Source organism: Diplotaxodon limnothrissa, linkage group LG12, assembly GCF_057381915.1.
Source record: "Diplotaxodon limnothrissa isolate DT_005_m linkage group LG12, D_limnothrissa_male_GT1.1, whole genome shotgun sequence".
In the NCBI taxonomy this organism is placed as follows: Eukaryota; Metazoa; Chordata; class Actinopteri; order Cichliformes; family Cichlidae; genus Diplotaxodon; species Diplotaxodon limnothrissa.
In genome coordinates, this window is record NC_140607.1 from 24,233,573 (window position 1) to 24,257,141 (window position 23,569).

Here is a 23,569-nt window from a genome sequence, read left to right on the forward strand (position 1 = left end):
CCTAAATGCTGTGACTTTCAGGTGAGACAAGGAATAGAGGCCACGCACCGGAGACCAAAGACATGCTGGTACAAAGACCTGTTTACTGTTTAATGGAGTGTGTTCCCAAATGGGACAGATAATTACAAGAAGGCTTTGGTTGAACTCCCCCCTGTTGTTTGTGTGTGTTTGAATCCAATCCTGTGCCATCACAACATTGCCTCTTTCGGAGGCTAATAGTTAATAGTCCAGCCTTAAACTGGGACTTTTAACAGCATATACCTACGGTCAGCTCTGCTGCACGTAACATTCAAACTTTCTTGTGGACGTCCACAAATCTCTTGGTAGTGAAGTGTCCCCCTGACTTCATTATACAGGATGATAAGGTGGACCTTTTGTTTTGTGTGGTAGTTTGTTATCGCCTCACGTTGTTGATTTAAAACCTTCTCTAAAAAGAATTATTGTAGAAATGACTTGTCATTAAAATCGAGTCCTCGGTGGATCCTGTGGGGTAGCTGCTGTGTATTGTGACAGTCGGTTCTGACTGTCACTTTTTTTTTGGTTTAATTTTCCTTCTCTTGTTTTTTTCTGTCTTTCTCATTTTCTTTTCATTCTGTGTTTTTTAAAGCCAACTATTTTTTGCAGCAATGGACTATTTTTTTTATTCAATGACTCTGAAATAATAAAGATCAAAGATTCAAAATGTTCACATTGGGTTTCAATCAGACTAAAATACTGTGAATAACAGCTTTATGCTATGCAGCAAGGTTGTGTAGAAGGAGTAGTTTACTACGTTGCATCTAATTGCTACAAATTATTGTTTTGCATTCTGCCAAGTTATTGTTCGGACTATGTTTGTGCACTTTAGTTTGTTACACATGGTATCACACAGATTTCAAGGAATTACTGGGGTATTGAGAAGCAGCTGGCATCTTCACTTTACTGTGTAATGGGTCAGCTATATAATCGCTAACCAGCGAAGGCAATGATGAGATTCCACAAGTGGAGAACAGTGGGGAAGACGTGTTTATGATCAAGTTTTCATGCTGACTCATAGACAAAAAAATGTACTATTCTCTTTTTGTTCATCCCTCCTCTCCTCTAGGGAACCCTGCCGTCCAACCAGCCTGCTGCCTGCTGAGTGGAGCGCCGGGTTGGGCACGGGGAAGGAAGATGACCCTTTACCTCTGGGACTGGAAACCCTTCCACTAAGACTCATGCAGCAGGAGTGCACTGCTGTCAAAACCCTGCTTCTAAGGCTGAGACGGACACTGCAGGAGGTGAGATAATGCACATGGCTAACAGTCAGCAGCACACAAGCTCTTCTCGACAAGGACATACAAACAAATGAAGGAAGATTAGCTTTACATTTAGTGAGTCTGGCATATTTGGCTTCTACAGAGCACATAAGGTAGACCACACCGACAGCCCTTATCAAGTTTGAAACGCATCAAATTGTTTTAAACCAGTGAGGATAAGGGTCTAGCAAACAATAAAAAGCAATTTCATCTGGAACCACTGTGCACCACGCTGCTCTTACGAATTTTTCACCCCCTATTTTAATCAGGCTCTATTTCAGTTCCATGAAATCTGGTCAAAGTGGTTGCTTTCCCGTCTCTAAAAGGTCCATTTAATCACTTTGTTTTGTTAATTTAATCAGATTCTACGTTTAGAGGGGGAAACTGGGAGACTTTAAGTATCTGCCAGTTTATGCTTTACATGTACACAAACACACACATATTATCCCTCCTGTTTCAGGCTATAAATCTCCTCTTTAAATGTTTTAGCCTGGTTAAAGCTAACGTTTCACCCCAGGCTATGTGTGTGTCTCAGTGTGAATGTTTGGAACCAACTTAAATTACATCCAAACCATTCTGGACATGATTAGCTGAAACAGTCACTTAGTAAAGCACTGACACGTTGGAATACCTTTACAAGGTCTAACAATATAAACCAGGAAGCCACATTATCTGCCATCCTCTGCACTTACATATCCTCTTTAGATGCCAGACTCCACACGTTTTTGAGGGGTCTCGGGTAATTACAAGATGCAGATGCAAATTTTTGTTTTACATTTTAGTCCAAATCAGGATCCAGAAAGATCATAACACTTTGCTTGAAAATGACAGATGCCTAAATGATTGTTTTCTGAAGTTTTGCGAGCACAGTGTCAGTAGGAGTCATTTGGAAGGGGATGTTGATGGTGTTTAATATATACGGTGAATGTTTTGTTTTAGAGTGAAAGTGCTAATATTTTCACTAATACCCTTTGGCAGTGTATAATACATGCCAACATACCAATAAGGGATGTTAGCAATAGCATAAGCTTAGAAAGAACATCCATTACCTTTGATTGTCTGATGCTTTGGTTTTTTTTTTTTAAATCTACATGGGTGACTGACCCCAACCATATATGGAAGTATTATACAGACCCGTACTCAAAATACAAATACACAAAAAGATAAAAGGGTGACCAGACCTTCCCTAAAACCACACCATTAGTATCTCTAAACTAAGATCAAAGCCTGCTGTGAATTACAGTCCACAGAGGCATATATATAGCTTTCTCCTGATTTCTTTCCTGCTTATATCTCTGTTTTTCTCCCAGGACCTCTGTGAGAGAGACATGAGACATGTAAATGAAATAATAATTTGTAGAGAGAGAGGTAAACTAAAGTGGTGATGGAAAAAAACTAAAGGAGTGCAACAGAGAGAGAGGGTACACAGCAGCAGAACATGAATATGAAAGAGGCGTTTCTTTGCCCTCTTTGCTTGCTCTGTTGTGTCATTAACTTGCAAATTTTGTTACCTTCCAAAAGCAGACATAAACCATTCTGCAACAAGGGGAGGGTGACTCGACATGTCTGTTTTCTTTGCATTTCATTTGCTTGACCTTCTGGTATTGAGCCCCGGTCTTTGGCTTTGTTTAACTTAACTTATAGCCTCTTGCGTTCACCTTTGCCGTTGTACACTTGTGTCTGCTTTTGCCAATCAATAGCAGGTGCCAACACTTTTCACTGTCAAACACTTTTGTCCACTTCAAACGTCCTATCACTGGGCCGAAGCTCAGCCAAGTAGACAGGGTCATAACTCTGCAGTATGTGGAACCTGGCATGTGAAACTTTGGGATTAGAATTCCTGCTGTCAGTCCTCTGTGTGTGCAAAGGTGCACGGACTGTAATTTGTTCACTTTTTACTTTATTTATTGGAAATTCAACTTCAAATCAAATCATTATTACATACTGTATTACATGCATTACGTGCATCAAGGTCACATAGAGATTCTTTTATCTAATGTCTAATCTAACCTACATCTGGTGATTGAGAAGACCTCCCCGTTGCTGTGTCACCCTATCAGAGGTTATGAAATCAAAAGACACTTTATGGTGGTGATTGTCCACAGGCTACTGTTACGCCCCAGTCTAGGGGTACAGGAACGCAACATAAGTTTGAAAAGACTGCCCCGCCCTGGTCCCCAAAACCATACACAGAGGGAAACCAATTCCTTAGTGAATCGTGTTTTATTATCTACACTGCAAAAATGAAGCTCCAGGGTGAACAAAGGCCAAAATAACAAACAAAACAAGCTAAGTCAGGAGGAGGTGCTATCTAAAACCCTATGTGAAATCAAACATCAAACAAAAGACAAGCGCTACACCTAACTCCCTAACTGAAATAAACAGGAGAAAACAGTGCAAGGAAAAACAATACGGCAGCTCACCCCTTCTGTTGCAGTGCTATTTACAATGTGCTATGTACAATGAAAGCTAATATACACACTATATACAAAACTCAGAGAAGCCGCACAAATCACAAGCACAAAAGTCTCAAGTTTTGGAGGCCAGGGTCAGGTCTGCTGCTGCTGTCAGTGGCTGCCCCGGGACAACTGCTGGTGAGGGATTTGAAGAAGATCACATGGCCAGGGGACCAATCAGCAGCCGTCAGCTCATCCACTCCGGGACCTGCAAAGACTTAAAGGAACAGACAACAACAGCCACCAAAACAGATTATGGACAGGGCCATAACATACCCAAAGATTTTGTCTTTCACCTAATTATGCTTATTGACTTGCAAGCTTTCAGTGCAGACCTGTGAATTCTCCCCTCTGAAGTAACACACTAGTTAATCAATTTAGGGGACTTTTGAGGCTCAATAAGAACCCTAAATTGAGCTTAAGTCACCAATGAATTGAAATATAGCTAATCAAAATTCACTTACTTCACTTATGTTAAAAAATTAGTCCCAAATTTTGAGCATTTCATCAGTCTGGGTTGAAAATTATAATTTTTATTTTTCAACTATCCATAGGTTTGTGATTGTTGAAAAGGACTTTGGTCATTATTTTCAGCTGCTTTGAGGTACTGAAGCTCAGATGTGTTGTTCCGCACTCATGTTAGAGTGATACTATCATGGGTTTACATCTCTACAGTGTCTTCTTTGAATTGCAAATAAATGGAAAGTTATGGAAATTCACTTATAATGTATTTCAAACCGAAAACCTCAAGTCCCCAAAACCATAGCCTGAAATTCTGGAAAATCTTTACAGTTACTTAACGTTGACCATATAATTCAGATTACTGTGTTTTTGACTTCTGTCTAATTTCCATTGTTTTTTCAAGTGCCCCAAAAACATGCAAAACCACTCAATTTAGGTGCTTTCAGAGATTACTTGAGTTGAAATTCTCTGCAGAACTAAACTTATAGACTTATGAACTAAACTTTAATGATTTGAAGGAAAGAGAACTCGCCACGTCTTAACCTTATGTCAAAGTTATGGCAGGTGGAAACAAAACACAGAATTCCCTGTGGTTCAGCTCCCAAGGCTCTAGAGACATCAAACAGATTTCACTTGGGTTCCCAGGAGACTGGAGACACTATTGCATATCTTCTTCCCTGCCATGCGCGGGTTTTTGCAAGAATAATTTTTCCCCCCAAAAAAGAAGGCTCATCAGTAGGCCTCAGTGGTCCACTGCAGAAACCTTACTGAAGAACCTAGTTGATACATCGCAACAATTCATGGAAGATGGAGGGTGAGATTAACAGAGCAGACTCTCAAAGCCCCAGAGACCGACATATTTAGATATCAACTCCCAAACAGTAAGATCTTTGGAGAGCTTATCAAAAAGCCCAACATTGAAAGTACATTAAAAGATTTGAATGTGAGAGCATCACGTCTCAGAAAAAATAGATTTGCATAATTGAAAGTTTACATTGACACCTAACATTGACCTTTTAATCCAGAATCCAGCCTTGATTTTTGCGACAGCCTATCTGTGAGCGATCTACACCTTTGAATTCAGGAGCTTGTAAAAGTTATCAAGACACGACTGGGCTGCACACAGCTGTTGTGAGCTTATTTGATGTAAATTGATGCAGTTTCCCATTCTTTATAAACATATAGACTATAATATCTGTAGAACAGGATTAACAACTGTTTTAAAAGAATTTTCTTTTCATCAGTTAGTTAAGAGGAACGTATTTTCCAGTGGGGTTGGATAAAAATTTCTTATGGCACCAAAAATTCAAAAAATTGAGGAAAAACAATTTATATAGCTTCCGATTTCAAATTGAAATGATACAAACGATACTAATAAAAATCAAAATACTAGCACAAGCAGTAAGATTTGATGTCAAAAATAATAACAAAGGATTGTCCTATACAAATAAAAGATGCTTATCATTATGCAGACACAAACAATTTGAACCATGAACACTCCTTTCAGATATATATTTTTTTAACAGTGTTTTCTGTCGGCTGCATGGATGAACATTTGTAAAATGCCACTGTCTGTGTCCAGAAATGTTTCCTATGGTGATCTCCATTTGTCAGTGTCAGCGATGGATTCTAGGAAGACCGTGACTGACTTTTTGTTACGGCTTACACTCAGACTGCTTCCTCCACCACGTTGTTAGAATGCGGATATAACAGAATGACATTGAAAATGGTGTTTCTTGCAGTTCCGATTGTGCCATCCAAATCTGTTAAAACAGTTTTTGGAAAGAACAGTGTCATTCAGAATCATCAGCATTTCCAAAAGTTCTGATGAACTTCTACAAATAAATTTGTGTTGGATTGTACAGATAGGTGTGGAACACAGCAAAGCGGAGTAATTCAATGTCCTCGCTTAATCGCATGAGAGTATTTTAAAGCAATTTCTATAAAAAAGACGAATGTCTGTCAGAGAGCGAGGTGGTATGAATGCCCCGTGAGTTATTTGAAGGTTTTCATTTCTTGATTTAACTCATGTGTGGATGTGATTAAAGGTGCGCATCAAACTACAAAACCTGCTTTCCTTTCTTAGGCCATTCATCATCTGTAGACATTTAGTTTCAGTGTAGTGCCAGTCTTTAAATCCATGGCTCCCCGGCAGCCAATTCCTAAATCTAAGAGCCTTTTTACTGAGCCACGTCTAATTGTGGGGACAGTTGTGTGTTAAGGCCTGTGGGACAGGGGTGACCTTAAAGAGGATGGGTATGTGTTAGAAGGAGACAGAGTGAGAGTGTGTATGTGTGTTTAGGGGGGTGTCACTGAGTACACGCCTGTCTGTCTACATAGGAAAAGGCATTGATCACCAATGACACATTGAGGGCCTGACGCCACAGCACACCTATAACTCTGATAGGGAGGCATGCTTCTTTAAAAGGTCAGCCAAACCAATAAAGCATCAAGTTTATGCTGTGCAAAGATTTGGGCTCAAGTGTTTCTCAGAACCTCCTTCAAAACCAATGAGACAGCTGGAATCTTGTGAGTTTCGCAAGATCACAATCGCAAGGAAATTGATCTTGTCAGGCTAAGTGTCTGATCCTGAGTTGATCAGACCAAGTCAGCATCTTAGGAGGAAACATTGGCAGCTGTGCCGAGAGACTTGCAGACTACAAGTAACCATAACTTTAATCTAACCTTACTCTAAGATTATCATTAAATGAATTTAACCGCAATCCCAACCTAACCTTGTAACAGTGAAGTGGGCATGTCATGTTTTGTAGTGGCTGTGCTGTGCATCTGCAGGCAGACCAACTTGGCTTTTTAAGTGTGATTGTTTAGGAGATTAGTGTAACCGCTTCTATAGCATGTGTGTTGTCAAAAGTGGAGATTATCTTAATTAAGAGAAGAGCAAAGAATGCAAGCCAAGTGCTTTCTATCTTTCAAAGATCTTTAGAGAGCAGGATGTTGTGTTTCCTCTTTGATGCTCTCTTACTTCCTCATATGATTCAGTAATGTGATCTAAAATGTCATGATAGGGAGACACTCACCAAATCACCTGCCAAGTATGTTTTTTTTTTTTTTTTAAGTATTTGCCCTTTTTAAAATGAAAGCCACGGACAACATCATCTCAGAATGTTTGTGAAAGAAACCATCTGTCAAATTAGGTTATTTAAAAGCTGAAAGTAGGCTAACACTATGCACATATGATTAAACTTCAGCCTAAAAATCCAATTTTTATAGACTTCTTACTGTATCTGGTCATTTCGCCTAACAACAGTGGGGTTAGTTGGCATATAAATCTCCTAAAGGGCAAAATATGGCAAGGAATAGACTTCACTGAATATTCAAGTGGAGATAATGTTTTATTTTTTTGGATGATACTTATTTTTACCTTTCCTCTTTCCTTCTCTTGTTATATCATGTATCTTGTCATATCTTCCATCTGTGTACTGTCATGTCCCTACCATGCAAAAGTACACCAATAGCAGCAGTCCTAGCTTGAGACACGATTTTCCTCTCTGCTTTCCCATATGACCCATCAGGAGCCCTCAGCAGTGATCTATATACCCGCATATGCTCTTCTTAAGGGACGGTGTTTCTGTGCACCTGTGTGCAGATTGTACGTGATTGCACATGCTCCTTTTGTCACATGAAAACAGGCTGTGTGTTTGTGTGTACGCGTGTGCATTTTGGATCCCCTTCTGGCTGCCTCTGCTCTCTGCCCACTAGATAACTGTGCTGAGAAGCAGTGCCAAAAAGTGTCAAATCACAACTGTCATCAGAAAAAAAGAGCTTTTGTAAGAAATCAGGTGAAAATAATGCAGCTGGCAACATGAAATTGTTCTGATACAGACATGTTACCTACATTTACATTTTTGATGTCATTCAAATATAGATGAATCAGATTTTCTGTAAAAAAAAAAAAAAAAAAGGAAAGTCAAGGATGAAAATGAGCACCTGTCTTCAGAACTAATGTTTTTTTTATACCTTCGTCTGTTTTCACACTGAATGTTTAGCGAGGCTTTTGTAATACTGCCTAACTGTGAATATATTTAGCAGAAAAAGAAGAGTAAAAACAAAATTCCTTAATGTTGTAATGTTGTCATTTTAAGCATCTGACTGGTTTATCTTCAGCACAGTACAGCACGCAGACCTCATCGTGATGTTCTGGTTATAGCCGTGTTTTTGTCTTTTTGCAGAGCACAGAGACAAGTCCTGCCAGCAGCCTTCAGTCTCTACCCATCAGCCCTTGCAGTGAAAAATCTCTTCCGTTTAAGGTAACACGGAGCAGTCTGTTTTATACTAAATTTAGCTATTTGTTCAGTGAGAACGGCTGTATTACAAGCATCAAATTTACAGATGCATTAAAAGTGTGAGGCAATGAAAAATATTAATAAAAATGTCCTCCCAGCTTCAGTGGCGTGTCTAGAAAATTTTTGTTGGGGGGGCCAGGTAGGGGCACAGATTTGGAGAAGGGTGGCAGATTTAATTGGCAGATAATGTTTAAAAAAAAATTTCTACCAACCCTTAACCATAATTCAATAATCCTATAAACCTAATAACCAAATGCACTTTTAACTCTTATTAGAATGAGATTTTAACCACTACGGTGCAAAGTTTTTAGATACTGCGTTGATAAAGTACAAGAGATACAATCAGTGCTTTGTCAGTGTTTACTCAGCATTCAAGGACAGCAATATTTGCATAGTATTTTTACTGACATATAGTGCACATATGTTTTGGGCAAAAACATTTTTGAAAATTAAAATACGAACATTTGTAACAAACAATTGACAAATTAGCCAATGCCAATGCAAAACTTTATCTGCCTGTTAAAAAAAGAAGATAATCTTCTCACAAACTGGTGTTTGATTTTGAAACAGGAAAAAAGTGGAGAAACAACTGAAAAGACTAACATTTGAATAAAACCTGAAAGCAAGTAAATACTTTCTATGCTGCCTTATCGTAAACTTTGGTAATATTGATAAAGAACAACACTGGCTGATGATGAAATACAGTCAGCTGGCATGGTGACACTGCCAGTATTAACCTGCAGGGCTGGACTGGGACAGAAAATCGGGCATTTTGACTACAGACCGACCCACCAGGTAGTAAAGCCATAAAGCCTTTGAATGAAAACAAATGCTGTTGTGACAGTGATGTACAGTCTTTTTGGTATATGTATGATTTCTATACATTTTACGTCAGATAAAAACTTTGGTTGTAAGATTTAGATAATTATTTAATAAAAACTAGGTATTTTAAATGAGAATAAGAAAGAAAAGTATTTCTTTGTGCCCACCTTTCCCTGTTAATGCCCTACCTGGCCCCCTGGCAAAACTTTGCTAGACCCGCCCCTGCACAGTTACCAGCTGTCAGCTACATAAAAAAGGATCCTGGTGTTATTTATCTCTCAGAAACAGTTGATAACTTCAACTCATTCATGTCACCTAAAAGGTAAACCTGTTTCTCCATCACCTGTTCAGCTCTGATGGTTCAGTAAGGACATCTCCTGGTTTCATCTTCATGTTTCCCTCTCACCACATATCTAAACAGACATCATGACCAGCAGCTTTACAGCTGTGGCTCCAGCAAACATCAGCTGATACTAGAAATTAATATTAAATACATTCTAACAACAGCTGATCAAGCTTAAACGTGCTGCTGTTGTTTAGCGCAATATCTGCTGGTTTCCTCTTTCTGGCGCAAAGTGGGCGATAAACAAACAAGAGAGAAAAGCCGATCAGCTGATCATTGATCAGTTTCATGATTGAAGTAGCAACAGGAGAGGGAGGGGGAGAGAATGAGAGAAGAGGCAGCTGTGCAGCATAAAGACAGAATAAATCCAGCTTTGTGTCTTTTTTCCATTCTAGCTAAAGTCCGGGACAAACTGCGTCTCTTCTCAGCTCAATACGAAACGCGTAATATTTTCTCTGAATGAGGGACCATCCCATTTTTTTAAGGAGCCGTTGGCAACTCTACTAACCTTATGAATAAAATAAAGTTCAGTATCAGTAACATCATAGCACCCACCCAGCTGTATAAAAACTCCGTCAAACTGGCTAGAACGCAGTACGAGTTATTGCAACTGACAGTAAAAAGTCAGCAACATGAAAATAAACTCCACCTAAACTTAGTTCATATCTGACCCAGATAGACTGCAGGTCATAACTTCTTACCTGAAGTTCAGTTCACCTGACACTCGGACTGGCGGCTGCTTCGGGTCTCTCCTCCTGCCTCCCCTTCCCTCATCCACCTGTTGCCTCTGTGGAAGCCCCGTCATAGCCACCACCAAACAACGGAGTTATTTCTACACATCGACCTGCATCTGGCCAATCCACCACCTCTCATTGTTCATGCCATTACAAAAAAAATAAAAAATAAGTCACTGGGGATATGCCCGGTATGCCCGATGGCCAGTCCAGCTATGTTAACCTGCAACCAAATTTGCAGCTCCATACAGCAATGTTACGACTTAGATTATATCTTATAACTCATAACTCTTATGTTAGCTGCCCTCAGTAGCATACTGTCTGAAATATTCCACAGCTGCAATAATTCTTTAAGTGTTATTTTTTCCTTGGTATTCTAATTTCACCGAAGTTTACTAAACTCAACAAACTTAATATTACTTACCGGGACATTTATTCTGTCCTCATTTTCTTTCACCGAAAAATTGTTTCCTGCAGTGCCATCTTTCGCGCTTGGCTCTCCTACCTTTGCTAACGTGATGCGCATAGCGCAGAAGCGATGCTGCATTCACTTACACTCGGATATCTGAGCGTCACCGTGAAAACATAATCGGACATTTGATATTTGATTGAATTTTATTGTTTTGCCTTTGGGGTGGCACCTGGGGTGGCCAGTCTGGTTTGGGGCCACCCCGCTGGACACGCCATTGCCCAGCTTTATATCTTACAAAAACAGAGCTTATGCTTTCACTTAATACATGCACAGTAAAGTTGTAGTGCTCACTTGTTATTCTTTTTCCATAGCCAACCCTTCACTTCAATTAGCCAGCTAGTTTAATTAAAAGAACACAGCAGGCTCGGTGTGATCAAAAATATAAAACTGAATCTTCCTTTGATCCATGTGTCTCGTTCAGTTTTACCCATATCAGAACAATTAACACTTTTTTTTCACATCAGCTTCTAATGAATCACGAAAAGATCAAATAGGAAGAAAGAGAGCAGAGCAGCAAGGAAGGCAGAGTGAAGGAGAGAGAGAGAAAGAGTTGGAAAAAGGATGATTAAAAGCAGGAGAGTTGCAGATATAGAATGGGAGAGGGGCAACGTGTTTTGATTGTCTTGACAGGCTCCAGATGCCCTCTGTCAACCTTGTCCATCCCAGCCGTGCGATCTGGATGAGATTTATTAATCTCTGTAGGGAGCATGTGCATCATTGCTCAAGTGCATGCTTGTGTGTGAGCGGGATTTAAGTTTGCCATGGGAGGTCTTTTGTCGAGCTTTCCCCCTGGATTTAGTTGGGTCACATCAGAGGTCTTGTTAGCCTGTTGGAGGAGGGAGGCGTAGTAGAGCCATCAGCTCTGTGGTTCTCATCTTTGATGTGTGTGTGTGGTTTTTTTTTAACTGCAACATAATGAAGTTCCCTTTACATACATGAATGTACACACTGGTAAAGGTCTTTTAAAATACAGTCTAGTGATACTTACCCACAAAATACTGACACACTGCCAACAAATACTGCGTTTGGTTGTCACTAAGGGCACCTGTATGTGTGCACCACTTAATCTTAGGGCTGTATATAGACTTTGTGTTTGTATAGTTGTCACAGCGTGTTAGTGTTTCACAAAGAGTGGATGTTTGTGTGAGTGTATGCCCTCTTTATTGACCTACATGCTGTATCAGTGGCAGCTGGACGATAAGGAAAAATTAAAAATGTAGGATGGGACACTGCATGCTGACAGCAGCTCTGGCTGAAAAGTACAGATGGACAGACAGGGAACATGGACCCATTGAAAAGAAGGGATCAAATGGGGTAGAAAAGAGTAGGAAATGGTTTCAGTAAACTATCCAAAACAGACTTGGAGACAGGAAATTGACTATAATCAAAAGATTATTTGACTGGACAGGGGAAACCTGAAATTTCTTTTTGGGGGTAATTTTATCTGATGTGACAGTGGATGTTGAGGAGGCAGAGAAGAATGTCACAAATGTCACTGGATTGAATTGAACCGTGGACATTTGGATTATGTGACATGTACTTTAACCATCTGGCTTAGGCTTTCAATCCTAAAAGCTGTAATTTCCCGTCTGTGGAAAAAGGTTGGAGTGCTACTATGTACAGATCAATCAGAGTACTGTAGATTTGTGTTAGAATGTCTACGTTTGATTTTATCTCGACTTTGGAAGTGTGTATCGTGCCTCAGTTAAAAACAGAACATTTCCAGTTAATCCCAGTTTTTCATCAAGAGGAATGGATATTTACACTTTTTTGGACCATTCTCTGCAAAACCAAGAGATGGTTGTGTGGGAAGATCCCATTGGATCGGTAATAGACCAACAACTATAGCACATTCAAAGCCCCTTAAATCACCTGGGGAGAAAAGCTGCTGGGAAAAGTGTGGGAGCTATAGCTGAAGTGTAGCCATTCAAGAGCAAAGCATTCAGTTTGATGACATTAACTTGATAAGGAAAAGGGGAGGAAATAAACACCGGAGTGCAAGAGGTGGAGGCGAGACCAAGCGATGAATGAGAGATAGAGAAGAAGCCGGTGTTTGAGAAATACTGCGTGAAGATGGAAGAAGAACAAGAGGGAGGGCTGAGAAGAAGAGAATTTGCCCTGGCACTCTAGAAAACGACTCGGCATGTGTAAAAATAATCTACGGTATCCACCTGAGAGGCTGCAGTGTCACAGTGCGACCTAGTTTAATTTAGACCCAATGCATATGACATGATTTTTACCAGATTTTGTCCCAGTTAAAGTATTCTACTGTATCTTAGAAGAAAGTAGCAGAAAAAAGAAATCACGCTAGAGTTGCCGCTAGAGGTGTACTCCACCAGTGTGTTCATTAAAGAAAAAAATGTCAAGGGCAGCAAGTTTTGCACCTGATGAAATGTTGTTTTGTGTACACTCACCTTTGCTTCAGCAGCACGGTGAACTTCTTTTTATAGTGGAACACTTATCATCATGTCAGAGGCAGCGTAATTAGAAATTAATAATGCATAATTCTGATGACTGTGAATTTATAATTACCGACTTTTCCCCACAGTGATGCCCTAATCACTGCGAGAGGGTTAAAAGGATGCATGCTTTGAGGAAAGCACGGAGATATGCGGCTATGTGCGTTATACACACCTTTCTGACACAGACAACACGCAGCTATATCGAGATGCACAAAATGTCATTTCTTTAAGCCGCAGCACAGAACAGACTGCCACTCTCATCTCCCCGTTTCATCCTTTGTCTCGTTTTTGAATCTCTCTTTCCAGATAACCTTTTATCTCTGTTACACTACGTGAGAAACTTCGCGTTTAGTAATTGTTGTGAGGCTCAGGCATCAAATTCCACTTTTTTTTCTTCTTCAAATTTTGCTCCTCTGCATCAGTGGTCCTGTGATATGAGTTCTCGGGTTAAAATCAAAACCGTTATTAGTGAAATTGTAACTCGCCTTTTTACATCTCAAATTATTCATTACGTTTTAGCTCAGTGCGGGGTGCTGTCAGAAAAAAAATACAAATTAGACCATTCTACTGTGTGCTATGATAAAGCCTGAAAAGTTTGCCACCCTGCCCCTGGGCTACCTTAGAACTAGACAGCTGTGTTTCTGATTCCACGACACCTGCTGATAGGAGGAAACCATGGCTCATTATTTGTGATTTGCTAATAGGGTCAGAGATCGAGAAGTGATATTTTAGAGACAGCTTTAAACCTCGGAAGTACAGATACTGTATATATTATATTATTTCTATCACCACAGCACTCAACTTTTGGACTGCACAGGAAAACATTTTAATGATTTGAAAATTTCCCTACAAGCCAAATGTTTTCTTTCAGCTTTAATGGATGTGGAGTTCTTACTTTACACAGATATGAACTCACTGGATGCTTTATTAGCCAAACCTTGCTAGTACAGCGTTGGACCCCCTTTTGTCCTCAAAACTGACTTAATGATTTGTGGCATTGATTCAACAAGGTGCTCGAAACATTGCACAGAGATTCTGGTGCATATTGACACAATAGCATCAAACAGTTGCTTCATCCATGATGTGAATCTCCCCTTCTGGTACTCTGTTGGACTGACATCACAGTCATGTTCAAGACACCAGTTTGAGATGATCTGAGCTTTGAGACATGCTTAGCTATCGGGCTGGAATAAGCCATCGATACTGGGGAACAGTGTGATTGTAAAGGGGAGGATATGATCAGCAACAGTTCTCAGGTAGACTGGGACATTTAAACAGTCCTTGCTTGGTACTAAGAGGCCTAAAGTGTGCCAAGACAGTATCCCCTACACCATTACACCACCACAAGCCTGAACCGTTGATACAGGCAAGATGGATCCATCCTTTTCCATGTTGTTTTCTGCCAAATTCTGAGCCTACCATCTGAAAGTTGAAATAGAACTTGAGACTCATCAGACCAGGCAACATATTTCAAATCCTCTGTGGGCAGTTTTTGTGAGTCCGTGTAAATTAAAGCCTCAGTTTTCTATTCTTAGCTGACAGGAGGGACACATGATGTAGTCTTCTACTGCTGTAGCCCATCTGCTACAAGACTCAACATGATGTGCGTTTAGAGATGCTTTTCATACCTTGGTTTTAACAAGTCGTTAGTTTAGTCGCCTTCCTATTAGTGTGAAGCAGTTTGGCCAGTCTTCCTGCCGTATGGCATCAAAATGGCTTTTTACCCCAGAGAAAAGCTTCTTGCTGGATGGTCTTTTTTGGGCTATTCTCTGTAAACCCTAGAGATGATCGTGTGGGAAAATTCTCAGTGGAACAGCCGTTTCTGAATTACTTAGACGAGTCCATGCAAAATTCAAAGTTAAATCACCTTTCTTCTCTATTCTGATTCGTTCAGCTTGGTTTGAATATCAGGAGGTTGTCTTGATCATGTCCCAAAGCCTAAGTGCATTAAGTTTCTACCACGTGTTTGGCTTGTTAAAGACAGCATGAACAAGCAGTCGATCCGGTGTAGTGAGTATATTTACAACCCCTGAACCATGTACCGGTACTGGTCCATGAGTCGTTTGGTGCCGGGCTGCGAGAGTTGAGGCTCGCGTGTGAAATTTATGGGTTTCAGTGTTTTTAGGGTTTTTTAGTGTTTTTATCTATTAAAATTTTTTTTTTTTTAATAACTCTGATTCCCTGGGTCTTTTTTGGTACTGGTACTGGTTTTATTTTGATGTATTCATCCACAACACCTTAAAAGCCGGTCCGTGAAAATATTGTCGGACATAAACCGGTCCATGGCGCAAAAAAGGTTGGAGACTCCTGTTTTAGATGTCTACTAAGCACATTTCTTGTCTTTTTTCAGACTTGGATTTAGTTAACTTTTTTTATGTTGCTATTTGTTGTGAAGCACTTTGTGATCCTTGTCTTGAAAGGTGCTATATAAATAAAATTTGACTTTACTTTACAGATATATCCATTATGTATGGGCGTGTCCAGAGCCACTTAAATCTATTTTAAAAGCTACTGACATTATGGTGACCTGCTATTGACAGTTAATTTAATTTGAAAAGACAGCTGACCGAGGTCAGAGTAACCTGTTATCCTTTCTTGATAAGACTTGATAATGTGATGCAGATCACACATTTTGAATCACCTCTTCTCTGTTTTTAACTTAACCTCCTAGGACCTGGCCTCCACATATGTGGACATCACATTTGGGGTTATTTAGACCAAAATACTCAATTTTGCTCTACAAGGAACTGTCCACTCATGAGGACATTATGCTGCTACTGTTCTATCAAAATTTTAAATGAATATCCTCATATGTGGCTCTCATTTTTCTCAGAAACAAAAATTAGGCCAAAAAAAAAAAATCTGGTAATTCTTTGTTTTCACATTCATCAGGTCCCAATGTGCCCAAATATAAAAGGGAAATTAAAAATGCATGCCGTGGAGGAGTTCGGGTGTTAGGAGGTTAAACGGAAAAGTTCACAACAAAATCAAATCTACATATTTTTCATCTAATCTGTAGGGCTGTTGATATAAGCTTTTTCTCTTGCCCTTTTCAATGTGCATAAATAAGCTATTAATATAGTTACCAAGGCAGACATAAAGTAGATAAACAGAGACAGCCAGCAGATAGAAATGAAGATGGATTCAGATACAGGGTGAATATTAAATACGTGAGGCAAGAAACTTTATGCTGGATCAGTTTGCACATTTGTCTTTGTGATATCATTTTTATTTTTTTTTTTTGGTGACGAAATGAAAAGTGAGGTTGGACAAACTGTACTGGACTCTCCAAGAAGCCATATGTGAGATGCCTGAATTATATTTGGTCTTGGTACACTGTGCCATATCACTTTTATAGACCGTTCATTTGTGTTGAGGAGTCCACATTGTGCTGCATGTCTTTGTCGCTTTTTTCTGGGGGGGCTTCCACACAGCGTAGCTAAGTACACAGTTTTTATGCAAATGATTTACCAACAGAAAGCATTCGATATGTGGACATAAATCATGGAGTCTTAAGCTGGCATTCAGTGTACTTAATTTTGTAATTTTTCAGCTGTGACCATATCAGACTCTCAAAACGTGATCAGAACTTCCACAGATGTACTTTTTAGTAAGAAACAAGGAGTCATTTGCGTAATTAAGATTTATTTTAAAAACTTGCATGGATGTAATATGTATAAAGGAAAGAATTTTTCCTTTTTCATCCTGTTTAACCTTCAGGTTTAAAATGATAAAACCGAATGTTCAGTCCATCTCTCACGAGAAATCGCGTGTATCTCAGAGACTACATCTCGGCTTTTGAGTGATAGATTCACAATTTAGTTCATGTCTTTCTTTGTGATGACACATTAGGCTTTCTCCATGCGTTACCTGCATCAAGAAGTCGGTTTGTGACTGAGACTCCATTTAAAGAATCCATTTAAAGCTAAAGGGTGGCTGAGCATTTGAAACAGCTGCCGAGAATACGGGAAGTGCCTCCCTGCGGGTTTAAGATTTATGGACGCTTCTGAAACGTTTAAGTCAAATCAGATTAGCTGTTATTGTTTTGTGTTTTGTTTTTGTCTGTACTAAAAGCAAAGTTTAATAAATTAGGGTTTCTGAGTCCCTTCCCAACATGTGTATGCTGCAGTGCTGCTAAAAGTAAAATTGTCCGGGAGACCCTCTAACTGTGGTGCGATTGTAAGACTCCAGGTGTGGTCAATTATTATTATTACATTTTACATTTTAGCTAGTTTAATTCTCCAACACTCATAGTTAAAGTGCAAGGTTAGGGTTAAATGCTGGATAAATTGGTATAAAGATAACACGGAGAAGGCATTTTGTCATGTTGTTCTTGCTTACACCCATTTCATCAATATCAAGAAAAATCCAATTTTTTAAAGAAATTGAAGAAAATTGGATGTTGACTAATTGACAAACAACCAGCACATTTTCTCAATGATGTTTCCCAAAAAAAAAAGAAGAAAAAAGTTGAATCATTTCTCGTAACAAGAGGAATAAAATTCATCCCCATACCCTCTTCAAATGACTGCTGATTACATGCATAGAGAGCCTCAAACGCTTTACAAAATCACATCTCTTTGCAAAAGTGAATGCACTCCAATGATTTTGATCAGATTTAGCCCCACTGAGGCTGTTCTGTTCACATTAGAAATAAATTTGTATGCCCCACTTTTCTGCCATGGGTTCTCCATTCTATTCTGCCTTGAAAAATTGGTTTGAATGCCACCTGATGGGTGACTGAATGCACTTTATGGCGCTTCTTTCAGCGAGCAGAATAAAATTTCTCATTTTAGCTTTAAATGTGTTCATCACATTGAGATCTTATTTGTATGTGCACTGCCCTGGCATTGCTTGGCTCTGCATGTCCAGGGGCCGTGGATAAAAATTGCATTGCATTGTAATTCCTCAGGGATTAATGCAATATTTCTGTTCAAGTAAAGCTGAGGTCTGCCTTCCAGTAGAAGTACAGAGAAGAATTGTGACAACTGTATAACTGTTCAAAAATGACCAAACCAAACTATAAAGGTAGTAGATACAAATTGGATGATTTGATCAACCAAACATATGGCCTGTATGAACTATGCCATGCCATCACCTTCACCACACCAAGACATAAAATGAAAATAGATTTTTTTTTGTTTTACTATAAAGAAGTTTAAAAGGGGAATAAAGAAACAGGAAGATAATATTGCATAAACATATTTCACATGTTCAGCCAATAGCCATCCACTTATGTCCACGAATTATTGTAGACTAAATCAATTTATTGCTGCATTTATAAGTGCAATATACACTTACCAGACATTTTATTAGGTACATTTTGCCAGTACTGGGTTGGACCCCTTTTGTCTTAAGAAATGCATTCATTCTAGTGGCTTATAATCAACAATGTGATGAAAACATTCTTCAGAGATCTTGGTTCAGTAAAGTGTCCCTGGATTTAATCATAAGCCTGTTCTCATCAATAACTCCTTTCTTCTGTTTATACTCGCAAGGTGTTTTTTGTCCTGTAAAGAAACCCATTAGGTCAATAAAGCATTGGATTTAGTCTCAACACTGACGTCACCACGACGATAGCATCGCACAGTTGCTGCAGATTTGTCTGCTGCACATCTGCGATGCAAATTTCCTGTTCCACTTCATCCCTTGGATTGTATATTGAATTCAGATCTGGTGACTGTGCTGGCCATTTGAGTACGGACATGACACATTAAATACATTTGAATATCAAACCATCTTTTCAGACTGTCATGTCTGTTGTTACACTCATTCATGGCCTGAACTGAAAAGGCAGATCTTCTTAGAGGAACTCTCCACGCGCGTTTGACTTTAATGCTCTGGTCACCTCTTTGCGAGCAGAGCATTCTACGGCTCTTTTCAGCGGTTAAGATGCAATATCGTGAGTTTTGAAACAGATTATATTAAGCTGCTGTATTTCTTTATCACTCGCTTTATCTTTCTCTAACATACCCTCTCGCATGTCTTTCTTCAGTTTATACTCCTAAGGTGTTTTCTGGGTCGTAAACAAACCGACGAAGTCAATAAAGTGTCCCTGGATTTAGTCATTAGCCTGTTCTCAGCATTTCATATAACTACTCTTATACATGCACTTTTAAAAGCTGCAGATAAGCCACATAGAAATGCACACACAAGACAATGAGGGATACCAACTGTGCCGTTGTAGCCAGACAGCTCATTTAGTGCAGCCTTCAGTCATGTTCGGGTGAGATTAATTTTAGAGGCTGACTAATGTAGTAATTGTCACAGCATGTTAGTGATTTTTCAGTCCCATCCAAATCTCATGTTAGTAATTTGTGTGTGTGTGTATGTGTGTTCTTTAGTAGGAAAATAATATCCTTATTATCTATAAATACTGTTATCTCCCCTGCAAAGGCAGGGAAACAGAGTGCATTCTGATTTAACACCACTGGGTTTTGTTTTTGTTAATTGTTTTTCTATTTCCTGGTGGAAAATGTATTCTTTTATAGGTTTTATTACCGTGGAAGCACTTAGTGAAGCTTTTAGTTATGTCCTCCTTGACCATTATCGTGTGCCAAGGTAAGGGCCCCTGCATACACTTCAACATCAATTAGACTTGCAAAATAAAGAAGCCGTTAAAAAATAAAAACCACCTTAAAAACTTTGCAGACAGTGTGAAACCTTCTCACCACCTCTGTAACTGTAAGCTTAGATCAAACAACATCTGATTTCCCCCCACTTTGCTTAATTGCCAAAATTGGTGGGACTCAACCTCTCATGATTGGCCAAGTTTTTATAATTGAAGAAGCAAGAATGCTGTGAAATTTCTTTTTGTTTTGTTTTGTTCACCACAATTTCTGGCACTTTTCAATGGGAAACACCTCAAGGGAACACCGTGAATGGTTACCTGAAAAGATTAACAGCATTTGGTACGATCCTTTTGTTTAAAGATTTATCACATTTCAATAGTTTTAGTTTTTTTTCCCTTTTACTATTATTTTCCTTTTATATTTTCTTTAATTTTGTTTTAGCAGCCTAGTCTTCTCCCTCCTTATGCCCTCACGTACATCCACTGACACATACATCACCCATCTACATACAACACCTCGCGTACATCATAATATCCTTAACTTTATTCACTGTGCAACAGCACAAATTGTGCTTAGTCTGGCACTTCTACCATTGCTAGTTCAGTTTTGTGTTATAGCCAATCAGAAAAACAGACTGGCTAAGATAACATGCCAGTTTTTTCTTTTCTGCACTACTGCAAGAATATTATCTGGATGTCGAAACAAAACATTACATAGTAAACTTTATATTAACATTAAATTATTTCCCTTTTTAAAGATATGGTGTTGAAAATTCCTTTATATTACCCTGAACCAGAAATTATTGCCAGAAAACCATAAACCATGAAGCCAAAACAATCAGATATTATACATACTTTAAAAAAACTTTATAGACGACACTGATACAGCACACTCATTCATTTATTTTTAAAATGTCTGTCAGCCAAAAATCAATCCATCCATCCATCTAGCTTCCCCTTGATTAAGTCACAATTGTCTCAAAGGGTCAACCAAAGCTACTGAATGAATAAGTGTCAACATGTACAATACAAAACTTTGTACTCTACAGTGATCAGGCAGATTACAACCTCCTCATGGTTTACACGTAAAGGGTGAGAAAGTTGAATCTTTACAGTTTCACAATCCTTTTTCTCACACAGACTCAGACTTACAGAAATATTTTTTTCTAGCCCTCGATCCCCGGGGGTGTTCTGTACTGATTCACCGTACAGGTTCCATATTTACTTCTCTGAATTTTGAAGTGACTTGAAGAAAATTGTCAGGCTCGATGGGTCTTTTTTGCATCACAGAGGTCATTTAAAGGACGACGATGTAGCTATATGGTTCCCTGTGGTCTCCCTCTGACTCTGCGTGTCCTTTAGCTAGATGGCTCCCTGTGGTTTCAGACCATCATGCTCAGCCTCGGGGCCTCTCTGTCCTCTCCTCTATCAATGTCCCCCTTTTCTCACATTTCCCCCTCATTTTCCTCCTGTTATCTTGCCCCTCGTTTCCTCTTCTGCTTTTATGTCCTTGAAGAGGTAATGACAATCTGCCTGTCATTTTGCACTCTCTATCTTATTGCTCGTTTCCTCCCACTTCCTTATCCCCTTTCTCTTGTTCCCTCTCTCTTCACATTGCGTCGCTCTTTGTCCACATTTTAACTAACTGCCTGTTGCAGACTTAACTTGAATATTTTTAGCGAAGACTGTTGTGCCTTATATCTTATTTCTGACTTCCCCATGAGCCATCCTCTCAAAGCTCTCTGTTGACTGCAGGCAGGGTCTGAAGATGACTAGGCATTTGAAAACACTGACAGTGAAAAGGAGGCGCCACGCTTACATTTTTGCTTTAAAAAAAAAAGATTCCACGTCAACTAATTTTACGTGACAAAAATTGTTTTTATTTATTTATTTTTTTTTACTTTTGCACTGGATAAATGAGACTAACACTGTTAAATGAGGACAGCGGCACAATTCTAACATAAATATCAACCAGATTTTAATGTAAGACATGTTCGCAACCACTTAGAATTTCTTTTTTTTGCCCTTAAGCATTTTGTAAATTGTTTTTAAAGGTGCCATAAGAATAAAGTTGTTTTCATTAGTTTAATTATTTTCTATGTCTTCTGGAGCTTCTCTTCATCTTCCCTGCAAAAAAAAACAAACATCCCCTGACAACACAAGGTCAAATAAAAACTGCTGTGTGCTCTGGGGCGCTGCCACAGGACACAACGAGTTTATCGCTGTGATGTAGAGAGAAGAGGAGATCACAGTCGTGCAGAACGCACCGCATGACAACTTTATTACACAAACACAGGGCTCAGCAAGAATCGCAACACTCAACAGACTCATAAGTACATGTGAAAGACCTGCAGATACACACACAGAAACTCTCAGAGAATCACATACAAAGACAAACACACAGAAGCATCCCTGTAATGTACTTTTGGCTGCATGCATTGCTTTGGTGGCTTTATGGTCCCTTAGATAAAACTGTAATGTTAAACATGGTTTGTTGTTTCTTGTGTTCAGGATCCCAGCAGAGAGGAAGCCTTGCTGCAACAACTGAGAGAGAAAGATGAGCTGATTATGAAACTCCAGAGCGAACTGGTAAGATCTTAGTTCTAAAAGTAATTCAAATCATTATGTAGACTTTTGATGATAATGATGCCCGAGTTCCTTCTTTTGCAATGTGGCATGTTTTTTTTTTCCCTTTCTTTTTTGCACAAGAAAAAAGTAAAATAAAATGACAGTAAGTGACAGCTTCTGATGAATCCCTTAGTAAATATAAATGAATCCAGTGAGGTGAAATATTTATTTTTCCCTTCCAAAAAATACTCTGTCTTTGTAGGTGATAAGAGAAGCAACTCAAAGTTTGAGACATGGAAGGTTTGCTCATATATTGTGTTTTATCTCTATCACAGTGTCTTTTTCTTCATCTTTGTCTTTTGGAACTTTGATATGAATAATTAAAACAGCTTGAGTGTGTTTGAATTATTTGTTTTAAGGATATAAATTAAAGACAAATTTTCTTTGAAGCACATTTTAAGGGTTCAGACTTTTAAAAGAAATGTTAACTAAAAAAAACAACAAACCAAAACACATGGATTTCAAAGGACTAGAAAGTGTAACTTTTGTTAAAATCGCTTTGTCAGTTTATCATCTTCTTAAGATCTTCTAGAAAAGATTGACCATAAAAGAGAGAGTACATTATGTGAGAATGGTTTTATAGTTGGCTTGAAGTCACAGCATCAACAGCAGAAAGCCTGTCTTCGTTAATGTAAACTGCTCGTTCACGCCAGCTTAATGTAATGACAAAAAATTATTGGGACTCCCGCCAAACGAGAGGTATAAGATGCGAAGCAACGACTTTTCCATTTTAAATGTGCTCACCATTTATTTGAAATATAGAGATGTAAATGCAAAATGTATCGTCTTGACAGTGTTTTCCTTTTTTTTTCCTTCTCGTCCTCTGGAGCGTGATTGTTGGATCATCTGCAGAAATGCCATTAAAATGTCTGCAATTTGTCACCTATTCTGTCGATGTAATGCAATGCAGACATTGTGCCAGGCTTTAGTAGAATAATGTGCCAATGTTGTAGCGGTATTGTAAGAGATGCCAGTCTAACCCAGACTTGAGTCTCATGTGGCATCTGTTTGTTTGATCATTCTCTGGAACATGCGTCT

At 39.0% G+C, this 23,569-nt stretch overlaps 1 protein-coding gene across 1 annotated transcript in view; it reads left to right on the plus strand.

Moving 5' to 3' along the window:
* Nucleotides 1-23,569, plus strand: part of ccser1 (coiled-coil serine-rich protein 1) — a 127,850-nt gene that overhangs the window by 42,724 nt on the left and 61,557 nt on the right. Inside the window, exons 7-9 of the mRNA XM_085367368.1 lie at nucleotides 1,085-1,259; nucleotides 8,386-8,463; nucleotides 22,415-22,492. Of these exons, the coding sequence (XP_085223494.1) occupies nucleotides 1,085-1,259; nucleotides 8,386-8,463; nucleotides 22,415-22,492 (331 nt within the window). The remainder of the gene's footprint in view (nucleotides 1-1,084; nucleotides 1,260-8,385; nucleotides 8,464-22,414; nucleotides 22,493-23,569) is intronic.